Source organism: Cydia strobilella, chromosome 11, assembly GCF_947568885.1.
Source record: "Cydia strobilella chromosome 11, ilCydStro3.1, whole genome shotgun sequence".
In the NCBI taxonomy this organism is placed as follows: Eukaryota; Metazoa; Arthropoda; class Insecta; order Lepidoptera; family Tortricidae; genus Cydia; species Cydia strobilella.
Genome location: NC_086051.1, coordinates 10,830,106 through 10,848,430, shown reverse-complemented (window position 1 = coordinate 10,848,430; position 18,325 = coordinate 10,830,106). Strand labels below are relative to the sequence as shown.

The 18,325-nt window shown below is 41.3% G+C and overlaps 1 protein-coding gene across 8 annotated transcripts in view; it reads right to left on the bottom strand.

Moving 5' to 3' along the window:
- The window catches only part of LOC134745114 (potassium voltage-gated channel protein Shab), a 98,348-nt gene that overhangs the window by 3,181 nt on the left and 76,842 nt on the right, over positions 1–18,325 (bottom strand). For 2 of the 8 annotated variants that reach the window (XM_063679068.1, XM_063679072.1), the window contains exons 3-11: positions 9,055–9,296; positions 8,685–8,711; positions 7,784–8,011; positions 5,623–5,929; positions 2,453–3,299; positions 1,584–1,708; positions 1,099–1,197; positions 628–705; positions 171–321 (exon numbers count right to left, since the gene is read on the bottom strand). In XM_063679068.1, the coding sequence (XP_063535138.1) occupies positions 171–321; positions 628–705; positions 1,099–1,197; positions 1,584–1,708; positions 2,453–3,299; positions 5,623–5,929; positions 7,784–8,011; positions 8,685–8,711; positions 9,055–9,227 (2,035 nt within the window). In that variant the 5' untranslated portion in view covers positions 9,228–9,296. The remainder of the gene's footprint in view (positions 1–170; positions 322–627; positions 706–1,098; positions 1,198–1,583; positions 1,709–2,452; positions 3,300–5,622; positions 5,930–7,783; positions 8,012–8,684; positions 8,712–9,054; positions 9,297–18,325) is intronic. The other 6 variants (XM_063679069.1, XM_063679073.1, XM_063679074.1 and 3 more) reach the window with 6 other exon arrangements.

The following is an 18,325-nucleotide window of genomic DNA, read 5'->3' as shown; positions in this document are numbered from 1 at the left end:
TTCAGTTTGTCTACATATCTAGGATGGTTTACTCAGGGTACCTTAGTCATCTAAAACTAATGGTCCACTAACCGTAACACTTGGTGTATCTACAGATACTGGGCACCTGTTCCGTGTCAAGATTTGTTAGGTAGGTGGTGTTTGTGGGAGTGAAGGCGGTGGTTACATACCAGGGCTATCAAGGCTGTTCGGTGTGGCCTCGGGCAATGCGCGTGGCGCGGGGTGGCGGTGGAGACAGGCCAGCTCTACGCACACAGGCTGCCGCAGGTCTGACGTTGGTATTGGCATCAGTTGTTCCGCGTCTATGAACTCCTTGTAACCCTATATCAAACGTCAACATTCTTATTTATATCCTCTAAATTTTAAAATATAGTTAAATATGTATATGAACGGGATCAACTCGAAATACGTTGCCGCCTGAACTTCAGAATTAAAAAAAAGTCTGTTCTTAACTGACAGTTTGATGGATAATAAACGGGTGTACTTACTGCTACCGCCTTTCGAAAGATTTGTTAGTAAGCAGAAACTTTAAATACCATGTTATTTCACAAGATTATCTAAAAAATTCGACAGTTAATCAAAGGAAATCAGAAGCTGCTGTTATATTGACCCGGGTTATCTTAGTACCTTGAACGTGCAAAAACAACACTCAAACTCAGAAGGCAGCTGATCCAAGTCTAACTGTTTGTCAGCCATCTTCTTTTCCTAGAAAAAGAGAGATCATTAGTAGCTACCTACAACTGGGTTCTATTTTGAGGTTAACAAGCAGTTCGAATTCGGACATCGACAATGTGCAATTAAATTACAATAAGTATAAAGAACTAATATACTAATTAAACTATTTCGTCAGTGGCGTAAATATATGTAGGTACTTAACTAACTTATAAAATAATAATGAATAAAAGTTACAGGCTGAAGGTTTAGGCAACGAGACCTTGAGAGTTCGGAAAAGTCCCGTTACAATGGGCTCGCTTCTCCAATCTCAAACCTAAACCTTTATCAGGCTGAAATTACAAGAAGAAGCTATGTTACGAAGTATCATAGTGTTATGAATCTAAATTGAGCTACTATTAGCGTAAAACATCTGTGAGTTCTTACTGGAGTCGGTTCGGGGTTTATGAGCAAGCGTTTTTCCGGCGTGTCCGGCCCCTCGGTCGAGTAGCGGCGCTCTTTCTGAGGGCTGCTCTGAAACTGTGACTTTGTGTGTTATCAGCAAGCCAAGTGCACGTAAACCGCCCTAACACGGGTGCGTCCCAAAACTCATGCGTGAAGGTTAAAGTTTTAGGAAGGAGCTAGTCATTTAGTCTTTCACGGTTCACGGTAGTAATAAGTAAATTTCATAAATTATTTTAAAGTAAGTTCTGGTATTTATTGGTGCAACGTCTAATAATCAATTCAAGGGGAGTAATTTGATAGTCAATTCCAATAATACAAAAACACTACATATATAAATACATAAAAAAAAATATTTAAAGGAAAATACATTTTTGTGGTTGTTGTGTAAATATATTTTATAAAATATTACCTCGAGAGTGAATTGGGTAAGGTAAGGCAGTGGACGCACCCAGCCATTTCATCCTTACCTGGTTGGGGTCAGTACTTTGCTGGAGCTTATTGCTGACGGCGTGCTCGTACTGCTTATAGCAGCCTGTCGAGCCCGGCCCATCGCCCTCCAGGCTATTGTCGTCCCCCTGCGACAAGTTGTGTCCTGGAGACACACACCATCTAAGTCGTATCGCGTCCTATTTCACAGTCCTACTCCGTTTTTATGCGTATACTATAGGTATGTAGGCAGATAGTTATATGCATTGTTTAGATTAATTTAACCGAACGAAGAAAACATTTATAAGAAATGGCAATAGGTAAACAGCAGCAGCGTGAACTACACAATACACAACACACAATCACACGAACAGTATAGGTATTATCCAGTGTCCTCCGGATACACACATCGGACAGTCCACAACGGAAGTTAGTACTAGAAAGCATTAGGCTTACGCTGACAATGTACTTAATCGACCTTAGATATAGTGTCTTCTTCGCACATCGCTAGCTACACGCGACGCGAGCCCGACCCCGATACGATTTACTACTAAGAGGTCGAGCGGGACGACTGTGCAAGTAGCTCATCGGGCGTCGTCTCTCGCCTCAATGAGGACGCACTTGTCACCTGAAGACAAGGAATAAAACACTGAGTGCACCTCGTGGGAACGAGCGCGTGAGGTGAGCTGTAGCTGCGACGTTACGTGAACTGTTTTGAGGATGTCTGCGAGTCCGGAGTCGAACGATGCATCGTGCACTCAATCGACATTCATGCAATCACTGACATTTACAAAAAATATGTAAAATTAGAATTGAGATCATGCATGAGTAAGAAATAAGTCACATTCACGAGCGGAGGACACCATGACATGGAAAAGCGGCGAAAGCGAGCGATACGGGCGGGACTGACCTGTGTCGACGATGACGTCTATGAGATCCATGCTCTTGGCGAAGGCGTCGCGCAAATTGATGTGGTGGAAAGACACGATGGAGCCCTCACGCTTGGCGCGCTCCAGCGCCTCACGCCGCTTCAGCGCCTTCTCGCGCCGCATCTGGTTCTTGTAAAACTCGGCGAAATTGTTGACGATAATGGGGATGGGTAACGCAATTACCAACACGCCGCAAATACAGCATACTGAGCCGATGACCTTGCCCAACGGGGTCGTGGGGTAAATGTCACCGTATCCGACTGTGGTCATAGTGATGCCGGCCCACCAGAACGTTTCCGGAATGGATATGAATTTAGTCCCCGGCTCTTCCTTCTCGGCGAAGTACGCCAGCGAGGAAAATATGAGCACTCCCATCGCGAGGAACAACATGAGCAATCCGAGTTCTTTGTATGAGTTTCTGAGTGTGAAGCCGAGCGACTGGAGCCCGGTCGAGTGTCGAGCGAGTTTGAGGATACGCAAGATTCGCATAATACGGAAGATTTGTACGACGCGACGGACATCCTGGAACTGGTCCGTCGCGTTTTTGTTCGTTTCGAGTAGGAAGAGAGATACGAAGTATGGTAAGATCGCCAGTAAATCTATCACATTGAGTCCGCCCTTGAAGAACTTCCACTTATCCGGCGACGCACTGAACCGCAGCACGTACTCGAGCGTGAACCACGTGATGCAAACCGCCTCGATCATGGCCAGCTGCGGGTTGTCCATGGGCGCGCCCTTCTCGTCGTACACTTGCATCTGGGGTATCGTGTTGAGAGTGAGCCCTATCGTGGACAGCACGATGAAGAGAATCGATATCACCGCGATCACCTGCAAGCACGCACGCACCGGTCAGCGGCGGCAGGGGGCTCCGAGCGCCACCGCCGCTGCCTTCGCATCGACTCTACTTCAATTATGGGTCCCTAGTGTTCCACATGTGTCAGATAGGTATATTTTTTAAAATTATAGTAAGTATGCCAGTGTCTATACAGAGTAATACGAGTATGTATGTCCTAAACATTTTTACAATTTAATCTACGATGATAGAGGTATGTTAGGTTAGGTATAGGTATGTATTTACAGATAAATTAGATAGACGATTAAAGCCAATATCTTATGTAAATATAAAAGGTTTTACAGTTGTTAATGCTTCAATTTTGGTGTAAAAATAACATCTATTCGTGTATATGTTAGTAGTGTTGTGTGGTCGAGTGTAGTAGGTTGGTATAGGTATTAAACTACATTAGCACCGGGGTGGACGGACGAGCGTGTCCGTGGTGTGGGTGGAGATCTGTGAAGTTGTGAACGCGCGTCCGTCCGTCGCCCGTGTCGCTCGGTTAGTATAGTGTTAGTCGGAGATCACGAAGCGTATCTAAGCACTGATAGGATTTAGTACAACGGGGCGGAAGGGAGGCGTGTGTGGGACTCGACGGGAGCTGGAGCGGAGGCGGGTGGGACGCCGGCAGGCGACGCTCAGCCGTAGTGGGAGACGGCGCGGGCGCGGGCCGCGCACTGGGCACGCGCGTGCGCAGGGCGCGCGCCCGTCCCGTGCCGGCCCGCACGCGGGCCGCGGAGCGCCGCCGCTGCGACGGCTGGTCACATCGCGTAAGCCCATCCCATATTTGCAACTTTGCGACAACAATTAAGCTTTGTTTTTAGGGTTACCCCCTTTGGAGAACGATCGACGCGGCTGTGAACATTTTGTAAAAGTTAACTGTAATGAAAAGTGACGATTAAGAAACATCGCAGATGGCTCGTTCTCGCGTACCGCACATATTGTTTGTGAAACATAATGCACATTAAATAATATACATCTAGGGGCATTATTAGCGAAATTTTCATAAAAGTAGAGTACTATCCGCACATACGTTTATGGAGTTTTTCTATAATGTACAAGATTACATTAATTTGTAAGTTGTACTGAAAAAGGTACCCCTAGTCACTAGGACTTAATGTTTTTTAGCAATGTTACAATAGATCCACCTGTTTAATAAATATCTATAGTGAAGTCGTTACAATACAATATACATCGTTAATATAGTGCAATACATTTAAATAATTAGTATAATTATTGAAACAATATACAAGAATAGATCATTAATATAAACAAATCTTCAGGTAACTTACATCTAGTTTGTATTATTACGAACATAATAAATTAAATACGTGATATGTGTAGGTATAGGTAAAGTTATCAAATATTAAATAAATGCAGTAGGTACAAATCCAAATAGATAATAAATATCAAATCGTTTATACTTACACAATAGATACCGCTGTTGTCGAAAGGCATTGTGCTAAGCGAGAAGAATCGTTAGACGACGGGCCCAGAAAGCCATTAAGGACATTGAGCACAGTTTCGACAAAAGCGATCGCGGCGCACGACACGACATGGACACAACACCACAGTTCATACCACAAATCGATGCCAACAGACATACCACTACATACAGGGGAGACAGTGATAGATGTTATTCATGCACCACAAACACAACGAAAACAACAAAGCTATATTCACGTGCCTATTAGTATTGCTTGTAAAAGCCTGCTTCGTAGGTAAGTATGCTTTTCTATTGAATTGTAAACCATATTTATGTCGAGGGCAAGTTTTGGCAGTTTTAACGAAGCAGACTTTATTGTAAACATTAGGAGGTGCTAAATATCTTAAACGTGTGGTATATACGTATATAAATATGTATGTTATAATTCTAGCGTAGAGTTAAAAACGAAATAATGTACTTATTAACAATATGTAACGTTTATATACAATGTAGGTTATTTAAGTGACGTGTGTAGTAGTGTATAGGCTGGTCATGTAGGTACAAAGAGAAAATGTAAGTGTAAGTGTACTCGACAGCACCTATGTAGTACAATAACAATTATCCTAATCTTTGACTTTTATTGGCATAAAGTGTGCTTTAACTTTTAGTTTATAACTAACTACGATTTGCAAACAAACAACTGTGCAAAGTGTTATTTAATCCAGATACGGTACTAGCTGACAGTTCGACAAAAAGCTTCTACTTAAATTGTTTGATCATGATCACCTTTGATTCTTAAAATTAACATCTTAATCCTCGGCAGCATTGCTAAATGTAAATTAAGTAACTAGTTTGACTTTAAAGGTTAGTTACAAGGTAGTATAATACATTACCCTAGCAGCTATACTGGTAGTGGGTTTCTCAAGAAGATCCCAGAGCCACTTTTGGTATTGCGCACAGGTGCCCTGGCCGAACTCTTCCTCCTCGCGCTGCCGCAGACTCTCGGCTTCTTTCCTCATCTCCTCGTGGACGTGTTCCTTGCGCTGGTGGTACTTGTGTTGGCAGCACGACTCGAGGTACAGCTCGTCCACGCCCCAATACTCCAGGTCGTCGCTGAAGGCGAGCACGCACATCTCGTCCACAAGGTGAAGCTTGCCGGTTCGATAGAAGTTCAAGATCGAGCTGAAGCTTTTCGGATGTCTGGAAAATAAGAATTATTTACAAAAACCGGACAAAAACCTGTAAAGCTTTTGTATGAAATAAAAACTTGCAAAAAATCTACAATAACGTAACAAGGACGTATTTCTGTCTCACCATTCATATCAATAGCTCATGGAAAGTTAGAAACGCCGGTTTATTGAACCCGAAATATAGCTGAATTTTATTGAAACTTAGAAAAAAAATTCTCTACAAAAAGTAGCTTCAAAGTGCACCAGAGCACCTAACAGCACCTTCTTTCAATCAAAAAACCGGCCAAGTGCGAGTCTGACTCGCGCACGAAGGGTTCCCTACTATTACGCAAAATACGGCAAAAATGTCACGTTTGTTGTATGGGAGCCCCACTTACATACGAGGGTTGATCCGTATGCACCACCCCGGACCTCTTTGCTGTCACTTGGTTATTAAAACCTTTTTGCTGTAGGTTTATAGACATTTAGAGGTTATTAAAAAAAAAAAACATTTTTAAATGTCGAACTATTATTGAGCTACAGCTTACTGTAATTGTTGAGTCGTGGTTTTTTTGTATGAAAATGGATCCTGTTGAGCAGAGGGCGGAAATAAAATATCTACAAAAAATATATTTTACACCAACTCAAATCCATCAAGATATTGTGGCAACTGTAGGGGAGTGTGCAGTATCCTATGACATAGTGAAACGTTGGTGTCGAGAGTTTAAGTGCGGAAGATCAAGTTGTGAAAACCAACATGGCGGTGGACCACCTGTAACGGTCACTACAGACGAAAACAATAATAAAGTTCGCGATATGGTGTTACAAAACCGGCGAATACGTATCAGGCAAATTGTTGAAGAGACTGGCTTGTCATATTATGTAGTGCAACAGATACTTACTAAAGAATTGGGTATGAACAAGATCAGTGCAGTGCCACGAATGTTGACCATTGATCAGAAAAGACATAGAGTATTGATTTGCCAGCGTCTGTTGGATATGTACCAAGCAAATAAAGATAATTTTCTTTATAGATACGTAACCATGGACGAGTCTTGGGTACATCACTATGATCCCGAAACTAAAATTCAAAGTAAGCAGTGGAAACACAGTGGTTCTCCGCCACCACGTAAATTTAAAGTGGCATCGTCTGCAGGAAAGGTTATGCTGTCTGTATTCTGGGATGCTCAAGGAATAATCCTGACTGACTATTTGAAAAAGGGAGAGACTATTACAGGTGCCTATTATGCAAACTTAATTCTAAAATTGCGAGAGGCTATTAAAGAGAAACGCCGGGGTAAGTTGACAAGTGGCGTACTCTTCCACCAAGACAATGCTCCCGTCCATATGTCCTGTGTCGCTAAGGCTGCCATACACCAAGCAGGCTTCGAATTGGTGGAGCACCCACCGTATTCGCCTGACTTGGCCCCCAGCGACTACAGGCTATTCCCAAAATTAAAGGAATTTTTACGTGGATTTTTTTTTTATAATCAAGAGGTGATATCTGTTGTGGAGGAGTGGTTTTCAGAGGTCGGACTTTTTTTTTTCAGGAGGCTATTGAAATGCTGGAGCACCGATGGAATAAGTGTATTAGTGTTGAGGGAGACGATGTAGAAAAATAAAATATAAATCTTGAATGTAGTTTCATTGTAAGAGGGTTAGGGATGGTGCAGACGGATCAACCCTCGTATTTATTTTATTCTGTTTTTAGTATTTGTTGTTATAGCGGCAACAGAAATACATCATCTGTAAAAATTTTAAACTGTCTAGCTATCACGGTTCATGAGATACAGCCTGGTGACAGACAGACAGACGGGACAGTGGAGTCTTAGTAATAGGGTCCCGTTTTTACCCTTTAGGTACGGAACCCTAAAAAACAACCTACCTGTCGAAAAAGTACTCGTTGTCTTGCAGCGAGTAGTCATCGCAGAGCTCCGTGATGGCCTCGTGCGTGTTGCAATCGCGTAGCCGGCCGAGCCGCGTGTGCGGCAGCCGCTCCAGCGTGCGCCACAGCACCTCGTGCCGCACGCCGCCGACGTTGATGATCACGCGCTTGCTCAGCGCTTTCGCGCGCAGCATCATGAACGGCTCCGGCGGCAGCGACGACATCGACCTGGAATGTGCCGAGGGAATTATGCCGCATGTGCTTAGTTTTTATCACAACGTGGCAAAACAAGCGAGAACCTTGACCATCAACAAAGTGCATTCTACGGAGCGCTAACAACCTTACCACCAGGAACACAATACTACGTATACCTAAAGAGCAAGCGTCGTTATATATTTATTTTTAGTTATCTTGTCGGTCAGTGCTGATATTGATGTGAATGCAAGCATGAGCAACCTAAATCAATTCTGAACGTCAGAATAAGATTTAAAAGTAGATTCTTTTTGATTTTATGATCCTTCAAAAGGTTTAAAGATTCTACAATTTCTGATCAAACTGGGCATTTAATGTTTCTTAAAAAGCTCGCTCAGTAGATGTGAGGAAATCGCTAGTTAGGAACCAAACCTCAAATCCAACGTTTTAATTATAATCCCTCTAGCGGTAGGTACTGCTTCAAAAGCCAGCTGCAAAAAGCATTGCAAAATAGCGGCTAAACAATATGTTTAAATCGGTTTCGATTATGCTTCCTTCTTCTAGTCATAAACCTTCGTCAGCATTTTGTCAAACACGTGTTAAAACGGCCTAAAGCAATAGGTACTTTAAATAAATGCAACTACTTTACAGCTTTGCTTAGTGCTTGTCTAAAATTACTTTGCAATAAAAATCTTAATACGAATATCACCTCGAATACTGGAGGTCCATTGTGGGTCTGTGGGTCAATAATAAGTCAATTTTAAGTATGTTTGTCGTGGTGTATCATTAAAAGAATGAAAATGTATGGGTGATATAACTTATGTGCCTATAGGTATATTTAGCAATGTTATGAAAGAGTTATTACATTTATACAAAAGGCTAGGTTTGAACTATAAAAGTAGGTGTCTATAGATATGTAGGTAGGCTTTTCGGGGTTAATTAATTAGGAAAGCAATACATTGGTACCTAGTTACCTACTGCGAGAAACACGAAGATATGCTACCTACTTATTGAGGTGGTATACAAATATGGGAGGAGTTACTTCGAGGTCCTTAAACATAGATTAGTATCACGATTACCTGGAGTGGGTCCGCTGTAGCTGCGCATGGCCGGGCGGCGGCGCGGGCGCAGGCGCCAGGCCGCGGTCGAGCGGCGCGTCCTGCGCGGGCGCCGCGTAGCCCATGGGCGCGCGCGGGGGCGAGTCGCCCACCGGCCAGCGCGCGGCGCCGCGGCCCGCGCCCTCGCCCCCCATGCCCGCTAGCTCATGGTGCCCGGCGCCGCCTCATCGGCGAGCCACGCACACCGCGCGACTCCAATGATCCTGCAGACAATATTAATATACATACTTCTTATTACATACTGTACTAAATCCTTTCGTGACATATACGCTAACACGCATGCTACTGACATATTTTTGGTGCTATGTACTTCGCGCCAGTTCTAGTGCGCAGTTTCACAACGGCCTGACATTTAAATCAGATTAATATCTAATTATTCATAACATAGGACGTTTATGAAAATTATGAATAAAATCATCAATTTGTAATCCATTTAGTATAAAAGTGCTGATAATACACTACACTCGGAACTTTCGCTAAAAACGGAATAACGCTGCTAAGTGCTACGGCGTAGCATGTGTTTACGTCTAAAGAGCGGAATGCGAACTTAAAATCTCTTATTGATATGATATTAGGTACTTGCAGTGCATCTCGCTCGCGCCAATATATGAGTAACGACAGCGATCCACGAGCGAATTATGTCAAAACAAGATCAAATTGAAATTATTTGCAGCATCTAAGGTCCTGGTCCTGATGCGACCAATTTAGCATTAATATATATGTGTATGACTTAATTTCTATGATATTTAGTCCGTACATAATCCTTGACTGTACTCAAGTATGATAAATGAAGAAAAGGATGAAACCACACAATAATGTATCTTCTATGTACTTATTCAACAAACCAACCATTAAAAGATGTATCTGTTTTACCACCTTTGGAACTAAATGCAACATAAAAGTAAACATGAATCCGCCCTATAAAATCCTTCTTATATGTATATAACAATTTCGTTTTATTACTACTAACCACACTAACAGTACTAACTTAATACCGTACGAGTATAAAGCATAATCCAGATGTCGTAAACCCAGGATGTAACTATAATATAATATGGGTACCTACACAGATAGTTAATTACTCGGCCACTGTCACATAAAGGTTCTTGAGTGCTGAACTTGAGAAATCTGCAATATTAAACCCTCAACACAACATGGTAATCCGAAGATCGCAGGAAACCGTAAGATGAGGACAGCCGAGCGCTCGACCGGTCGTTGTAAACATCCTAGGGGGAGACCTATGTCCAGCAGCAATGGAACTCTCGGACTATTCGTTTTATCATTATCAATTTAAATGTCTACAGTATAAAAGCCTAAACGTGCTACACGTTTTTCTACTTTCCATTTCCGTTTACCTAATATTCAAAGCAGTAAAGTTACCGGCGACAAAGAGACCCATTTTCCAGTCATAAATATTCAGCGCTCCAGGAAAGTGATTAATCGGGCATCACACGAGATAAATGTTGTTGAGACTTCAAACTACGACTTCACGTAATCCTCAGCCCGAGTAATTTTAATACGTCACGGAATCCATTATTTCTACAGTTTGACCGACGCGACGAAGGGATATATTAGATTGGTACGGAGCACAGTTGAGAAACGTTGAGCACAGAAACGTTGACGGTTTCGTTTGTTATTTAACAATTTTAACGCATATCAGTGAAAGAACATGGGTCAAAATCATAAAAATAATTAATGCAAATAAAAAAAATCATTTATCCATATTTAAATACATTTTATCGTATTTTTATAAATGTTCATTTTTAGTTTTAAAGTGTGTCGACAGATGGCAGTGAATTTACTGGGGTTACAAAATTTACTATGACAGTACCGCTCTAAGTTACTCTATGGTACGTGTGTATCCTATCTCTACGTAAAAACTAGCCAAGACAAATCCTTTATAATTTCAGGATTTTCTATACGGCACAGAACTTGGCACCTAGATATCAATTCTTTTATCGCCGAGTCAACAACGATACATATTCTTTATATAGAACATTTTTGTTTTTGTTGTGATAGATACTACGAAAAGTTACGTGACTATTTCCATATATTATTTAAGTTTCGATTGATGTGTTCTATCAATTATTGTCATCTTGACTATGCCCCCTGACGTTCGATCGATTGAGCTCGACAAATTTATAATAATAATTTCGTATTATTTACGAAAAACAGATGACATGCAATTATGATGTCAGCGGGCTGACCTATACTCCGACAAGAAATTGTAGTAAATAAACGAGGGCGCCACTTCCTACGTAACTGTCACATTTCTGACGTAAAATGCTTAAACATGGCAACAATTTTGTATGGAATTTTTTTTAGTTCCATTTTATTCATTTCTACTATTCTATGTCGCACTATAACAATGGCGACCGAAGTTGGCCACAGGAACTTGTTGGTAAAACAGCTCAATCGTTTTGAATTAGAGTTTGTTAGAATAGTAGGTACCTATCTATAAATAATGGCTCGTTCGCGTTCCCTTTTCTTGCCTTTCTAGGTAACTGTAGGAAGTTTGTTTCTAAAATAGGATAAAGTATAAACCTCATTGGGCCATGTTTCACAGTACAAATGTAACCACAAAGTAAAAAAAAAACATTATAAATTGCTCCCGTGTCGTCGTAATAGATACGAAATAAATGACCCGCTTGGTTTAAAACAAAAATTAGAGTGCTTGCGGCATCTAGTCTAATCTTAGGTCTGTGCTACGGAGGCATCCTCATCTCCCCTGTCCGTGACCTTTTCATCTCTAAATCTGTCTCTACACTTGCCTGAATGCAAAGAGGATATAATATTATAGAGCGGTACTGTCATATTAAATTTTGTAAGCACAGTAAATTCACTGCCATCTATCGACACACTTTAAAACTAAAAATGAAGATTTATAAAAATACGATAAAATGTATTTAAATATGGATAAATTATTTTTTTTATATATATTAATTATTTTTATTATTTTGACATTGTTCTTTCACTGATATGCGTCAAAATTGTTAAATAACAAACGAAACCGTCAATGCCCTCTATACGAGAGTAGGTCAAAGGTAGTAGCGACATCTGATCGAGAATCAAATTTTCGTGATTTTCGAGGCACGTTTTTTCCTTAGACTGTATCCATCTATTACGGAGTTATATCTATCTTTGGTTGAATGTAATGTAAGTTCATTAAACGCTAAAATTAGCTCCCCAAGTAATTTCACCTGCGCCAAGGAAATTTGGAAAGATGTGAGACAGTTTCAATTAGCAGAATTTAATAATGCTATATAATTGTCTCCACCTTTAGATGAGATGGATAAAAACCGGATGCTTAAATAATTGAAATAATAGGTATACGTAAATAGACACTTTGTTTGTGAATTAATTTCTGTATTGCAGTACTAAATCATACTGAGAAACAGGGGGGTATGGGGGGAGGGTTTTGAAATTTAGCATTAAAACGACAGTCAAGGCAGCGACATATTGAATAGCATTAGCAACGTTTGGTATTATCTGCGCCATATTATGTAGAGTCACGCTTTTGCTCGCTAACACCGTGTCACTGAAAATTATAAGGTACACAATTATATAGGTACCTAATGTGGTTGTACTTGTACAAAAAATAAACTAATTCAGCAGGCGCAATGTTTAGCCACAATTATATTCAATATTTCAAAATGACGAGAGTTAATTTGCTTAGTTAATTTAGTCAGAATTAAAAAAAAAATTGTCTGTTTTGTCTGGCTTATCGGTCTTGCGATGTGTCACTTCGTCCATTAACCTTTTTACCCTATCTGACCTCCTGGTCAAATAAACGAATATTTAATTGAATTTATCTAGTAGGTACATCTGGCCGCTGCCATTCATATTTGATGTACATAGCTCGACGGTTTACACCAGGGGTCGGCAACCTTTTAGCAGCCAAGGGCCACATAGCGGTTAGCAAAATTGCAGCGGGCCGCACACTGTTAATAATTTGTGAATTTATTAGACAAAAGGTCGTTTGTCAAAAAAGACTACTTTTATTATACATTTTTATGCAAAGAGTGCCGCGATTCAGAGCGCGCTTCGCCCGCTCTTACATGAAGGGCGCCTGCGGCGTCCCTCACACTAAAAACTCGGGTGATGCCCGACATTCACGCGCGCTCTTACATACAGGGCGCCCCTGTATGTGAGCCCCTTATCTTACATGCAGGGCTCCTGCGGCGTCCCTCACAGTTATTCAGCGCCCTTCGCGCGCTCTTACATACAGGGCGCCCCTGTATGTAGCTCCTTATCTTACATGCAGGGCTCCTGCGGCGTCCCTCACAGTTATTCAGTGCCCTTCGCGCGCTCTTACATACAGGGCGCCCCTGTATGTAAGCCCTTTATCTTACATGCAGGGCTCCTGCGGCGTCCCTCACAGTTATTCAGCGCCCTTCGTGCGCTCTTACATACAGGGCGCCTGCGGCGCCCCTCACACTTGAAGGTCGGGCAGAGCCCGATATTCATCGCGCTTGGCGCGCTCTTACATGCAGGGCGCTTGCGGCGCTCCTCACACTTAAAGGTCGGTTGAAGCTCGACATTTACATGCAGGGCGCCTGCTCCACACTTAAAGGTCGGGCGAAGCCCGACATTCGGCAAACCCTCCACACTTACAGGTCGGGCGAAACCCGACATTCAACGCGCCTCGCGCGCTCTTACATTGCGATAGGCAGACACTCATATTGGCACGTCTGTGCATATTAAGTAATCAGCACATTTAATGTAGATCTTGTGATAATGGGTCCGAACTCCAAAAAAATAAATTGAAATGAAAGACTTTTCTTTTTCACTAGATCACTTTAGTGACGTAGGACTGATGTAACCCGGAGGCTCGCGGGCCGCAAGCGAGCAGTTCGCGGGCCGCCGCCGGTTGCCGACCCCTGGTTTACACAAACGTGTAAACGTGTGTACGGGTGTACGAGATAAAGTCCACCAATGGTCAGTTAAGTACGTTGCTGTTAGTATTGCTGCACGCTTCGAATTTGAATATCCATTAACTTTATATAAATGATTGATCGCCCCCCATCAAGCCGTAGCTATTAAAAAGCCATAACTTGTACCCAGATCGATACGAAAGTCGTGAATGTGTTCAATTTGGTTGCTAGTGACGCTGTACTTTGCTTACGAAAGCCACATTTGTGAAACAAAAGTTCATGGTGAACAGCGTTTCAATAGTCGCCGTCATGGCGCTCATAAATCACAATGGTGAAGAGAAATATTATGACTAAGTAATTCCAACCTCAATAGTCGGACGTCAGCAGCTGTATAAGTCGTGGCTGGACATTAACGTTGGCTTATTATGAGGGTGTCAACTTTCTATATTTTCAGCAATTGTCCTTATTATTATTGGAATGTTGGGATGTTTCTTTATTACTTAATATTACTTTTATTCCGGAATTGTATCATGTTAATTTATTTTATTAGTTAAGTATGCTATCCTATCAGTTTGGTTATAACCCTTGGAGTCGGGAAACATTCGACTAAATCAATCAAATTTGAAATTTAATCATAGTAACGCAAATGTTAATAGCCTATCCAAAAGTTTAAATTGCCTGCCGGCCCATTACGATACTTTTATTCTACAAAGCAGAAAATGTGACGGCGTAGCACACATGGCATTTTTGAGCCTGGATTGAAAACATGCATTTTTGAATGAAAAATCAGCGTCCGTTATCTTCTATACGCAATTTAATTTCACGTTACAAATCCCCACTCACAATTGGGGCACTTAAACCGTAATATTAGCTTCACTAACAGATAATACCTCCATAACATAACGGAATTACGGCCTACGCAATTTCACCCGGCGACCCAAAGTCTCGCGAGCGGGTCCGTGACATGCCTCGCTCACGCTCAGCACAGCAAACATATTCCCCTAGTTCCGACTACGTGTAGGTATGGCTCGAGTATATTTATATAGAGTAACTTTCGGAGCGAAAAAAATGCTACCTACAAATTGTATGATTATTAGGTAAGAGCTGCGTCAAAACGTCGAAAGTGAATTTCTACATGTTCGGAGATAGGTCCCTACGGTCCCTATACACTGTGGTATGAGCAAAGGCATCTAGATGTTATTTGTTTGGAGAACATCAAGAGAGTCGCGGGCGGGGTGCAATCGATTACCGGCTCGCGTGGCGTGGCGCTCCCTGCGACCGGCATCGAGCCTTTGATCGACCCTAATCTAATAATAGAAACTACTTTCATTGCACTGAGTATTTTAACGTGATATACAAGTATTGTGCACCTTGAATCGAAAAGAAAACAAGGTCACAAAATATAGCCTTAGCCTTATATAAATATAGATAAATCATGCCTCTAGTCTCTTCTAAAGAATTTCCGGGTCTAAATATTCTAGCTGCAAATTCAATACCAACTTTTAAAACTTCAAAGCACCAAACCCAGGATAGACATCTACAGATAATCCATAGGTAACTGCAATTAGAACGCACTTAGGTACCTACATATACATATTTTGATACACAGATATAAGGGAGACCTAGTTAAGTTACAGCGCTTTGCAATGGGGTTGGCTGGTCGAAATAATTAGCAGATGGCGCCTGCATAGCTTGCCCTGTCAATTGTGTCAATTTTTTGTTTTTTTAATGCCCTGGATGCCAGCCCTTCAAGCCAAATCTCATAGAAAAAGGGGCAAGCTATGATGGCGCCATCTCTGCAAACCTTTGACAGTTGCCAACCCCATTAGCGCCATTATGGTGTAGTCGCTAATCCAGTAATAATTACCTAGAAGTTACATTCACAGCACAATCGATAGATTAAACTTTCCTATAATATAATGAGTATCCGAGCTGTACAGCTTAACCCAAAAACCTGTTTTGCAATCACAGTCTAACTTCCGTCGTTAACCGTTTGTTATCTTCGCATAAGTTACAAGTGTCTTAGATTGTTAGGCCCACTTGCACCTATAATCTTTTACCGGCATCCCCCATTGAAGTCGGTTTTTTTTCTTTAAAGTAATTAATCTACCATATCTTAATCTGACGCGCTCGAGTATTTCAAGGTGGCGATTTCTATTTACTATTCTGACTGGCTGTCCTGGACTCCATGCTCGATGTCAAGGACGCATACTTGGTGGAGGACGCATACTTAACAGAATGCAAGGTATCCCCCATATCCTAATCTGACGCGCTCGATCGACTTTGGGCTCCCCGACCATGAGGCACTGGTTGTCATTGCATGCACCAGTGTCTCAAAAATGGGCTAAATAATAGGTATAGATATTAATTGATTTATTTATTTAATTTCATTTATTGCACAACCACGGTTACATTAAGGTGTTATCATGTATTAAGTGCATGCATGGTTACCCTGTCAGGGCATAGCAACACAATTCTAAAACTAATTAGGTACTAAAATAATTTTTAAGAAAAAAAAAACCGACTACAATGGGGGATGCCGCTGAAAGTTCACTTATTGTTGATGGTGCACTCTTAGATTCCAGACAATGAAATAAAAAAGGCAGCATTTTTTGCCTAATAATGTAGAAAAGGAGGTAAAACCACCCACTTTTCTAGTAGCATTTCGTTTCTGTAAGGGTCGCAGTTCTAACCTAACCTAACCTACTTTTCTGATAGCATTTCGTTTCTGTAAGGGTCACAGCTCTAACCTAACCTACTTTTCTGATAGCAGTTCTGTTCTGTGAGAATCGCAGATCAAAACCCAACCACCCACCTAACCCACTTTTCTAGTAGCATTTCCGGGTCCGGATCAGAGTCCGGGTCCAAGTTTGGGTCAGAGTTCGGTCCGGGTACGGGTCCGAGTTGGGGTCCATGTTCAGACCCGGGTCCGGGTCCAAGTCCGGGTCCATGTTTAGGTCTGGGTCCATAAGGAAGAGAACAAATCGCCAAACGTGAACTATGTGTCATTGAAGAGTTCCATTCTGATCATTATCAGTCATCAAATGTCACTTTTTTTAAATGTAAATGCTGGATTTGTTGATAATAAAACAAAAATCACTATAAGTATGCCTTTCACATTTGAGGAGTTCCCTCGGTTCCTCGAGCTCGAGAACTCGAGCTTGACAAAAATATGTCTTAAAAACTTAAGTTGCTTAACAAACATAAAGAAGAGGACAAATCGCCAAACGTAAACTATGCGTCATTAAAGAGTTCCATTCTGATCATCATCAGCAGTTCCACTTCAACAAGTGTCACTTTTTAAAATGGAAGTGCTGGATTTGTTTATAAAAATACAAAAATCACTATATGTATGCCTTTCACATTTGAGGAGTTCCCTCGATTCCTCATGGATCCCATCATCAGATCTCGAGCTTGACAAAAATGTTTCTTGAAAACCTAACTTGCTTAACAAACATAACGAAGAGGACAAATCGCCAAACGTGAACTATGCGTCATTGAAGAGTTCCGTTCTGATCATCATCAGCAGTTCCACTTCATCAAATGTCACTTTTTAAAATGGAAGTGCTGAATTTGCTTATAAAAATACAAAAATCACTATATGTATGCCTTTCACATTTGAGGAGATCCCTCGATTCCTCATGGAACCCATCATCAGAACTCGAGCTTGACAAAAATGTTTCGTGAAAACCTAACTTGCTTAACAAACATAACGAAGAGGACAAATCGCCAAACGTGAACTATGCGTCATTGAAGAGTTCCGTTCTGATCATCATCAGCAGTTCCACTTCATTAAATGTCACTTTTTAAAATAGAAGTGCTGGATTTGTTTATAAAAATACAAAAATCACTATATGTATGCCTTTCGCATTTGAGGAGTTCCCTCGATTCCTCATGGATCCCATCATCAGAACTCGAGCTTGACAAAAATGTTTCTTGAAAACCTAACTTGCTTAACAAACATAACGAAGAGGACAAATCGCCAAACGTGAACTATGCGTCATTGAATAGTTCCGTTCTGATCATCAGCAGCAGTTCCACTTCATCAAATGTCACTTTTTTAAATGTAAGTGCTTGATTTGTTGATGAAAATACTAATATCACTATATGTATGCCTTTAACATTTTAGGAGTTCCCTCGATTCCTCATGGATCCCATCATCAGAACTGCTTTTTGACAAAAACGGGACCAATCTGTATGTATATACTTACAATCAAAAAAAGAATTTTCAAAATCGGTCCAGAAATGACGGAGTCATGGAGTAACAAACATTAAAAAAAAACATACAACCGAATTGAGAACCTCCTCCTTTGAAATCTTGAAGTCGGTTAATAAATACATAGTTAAACATTCAGGTA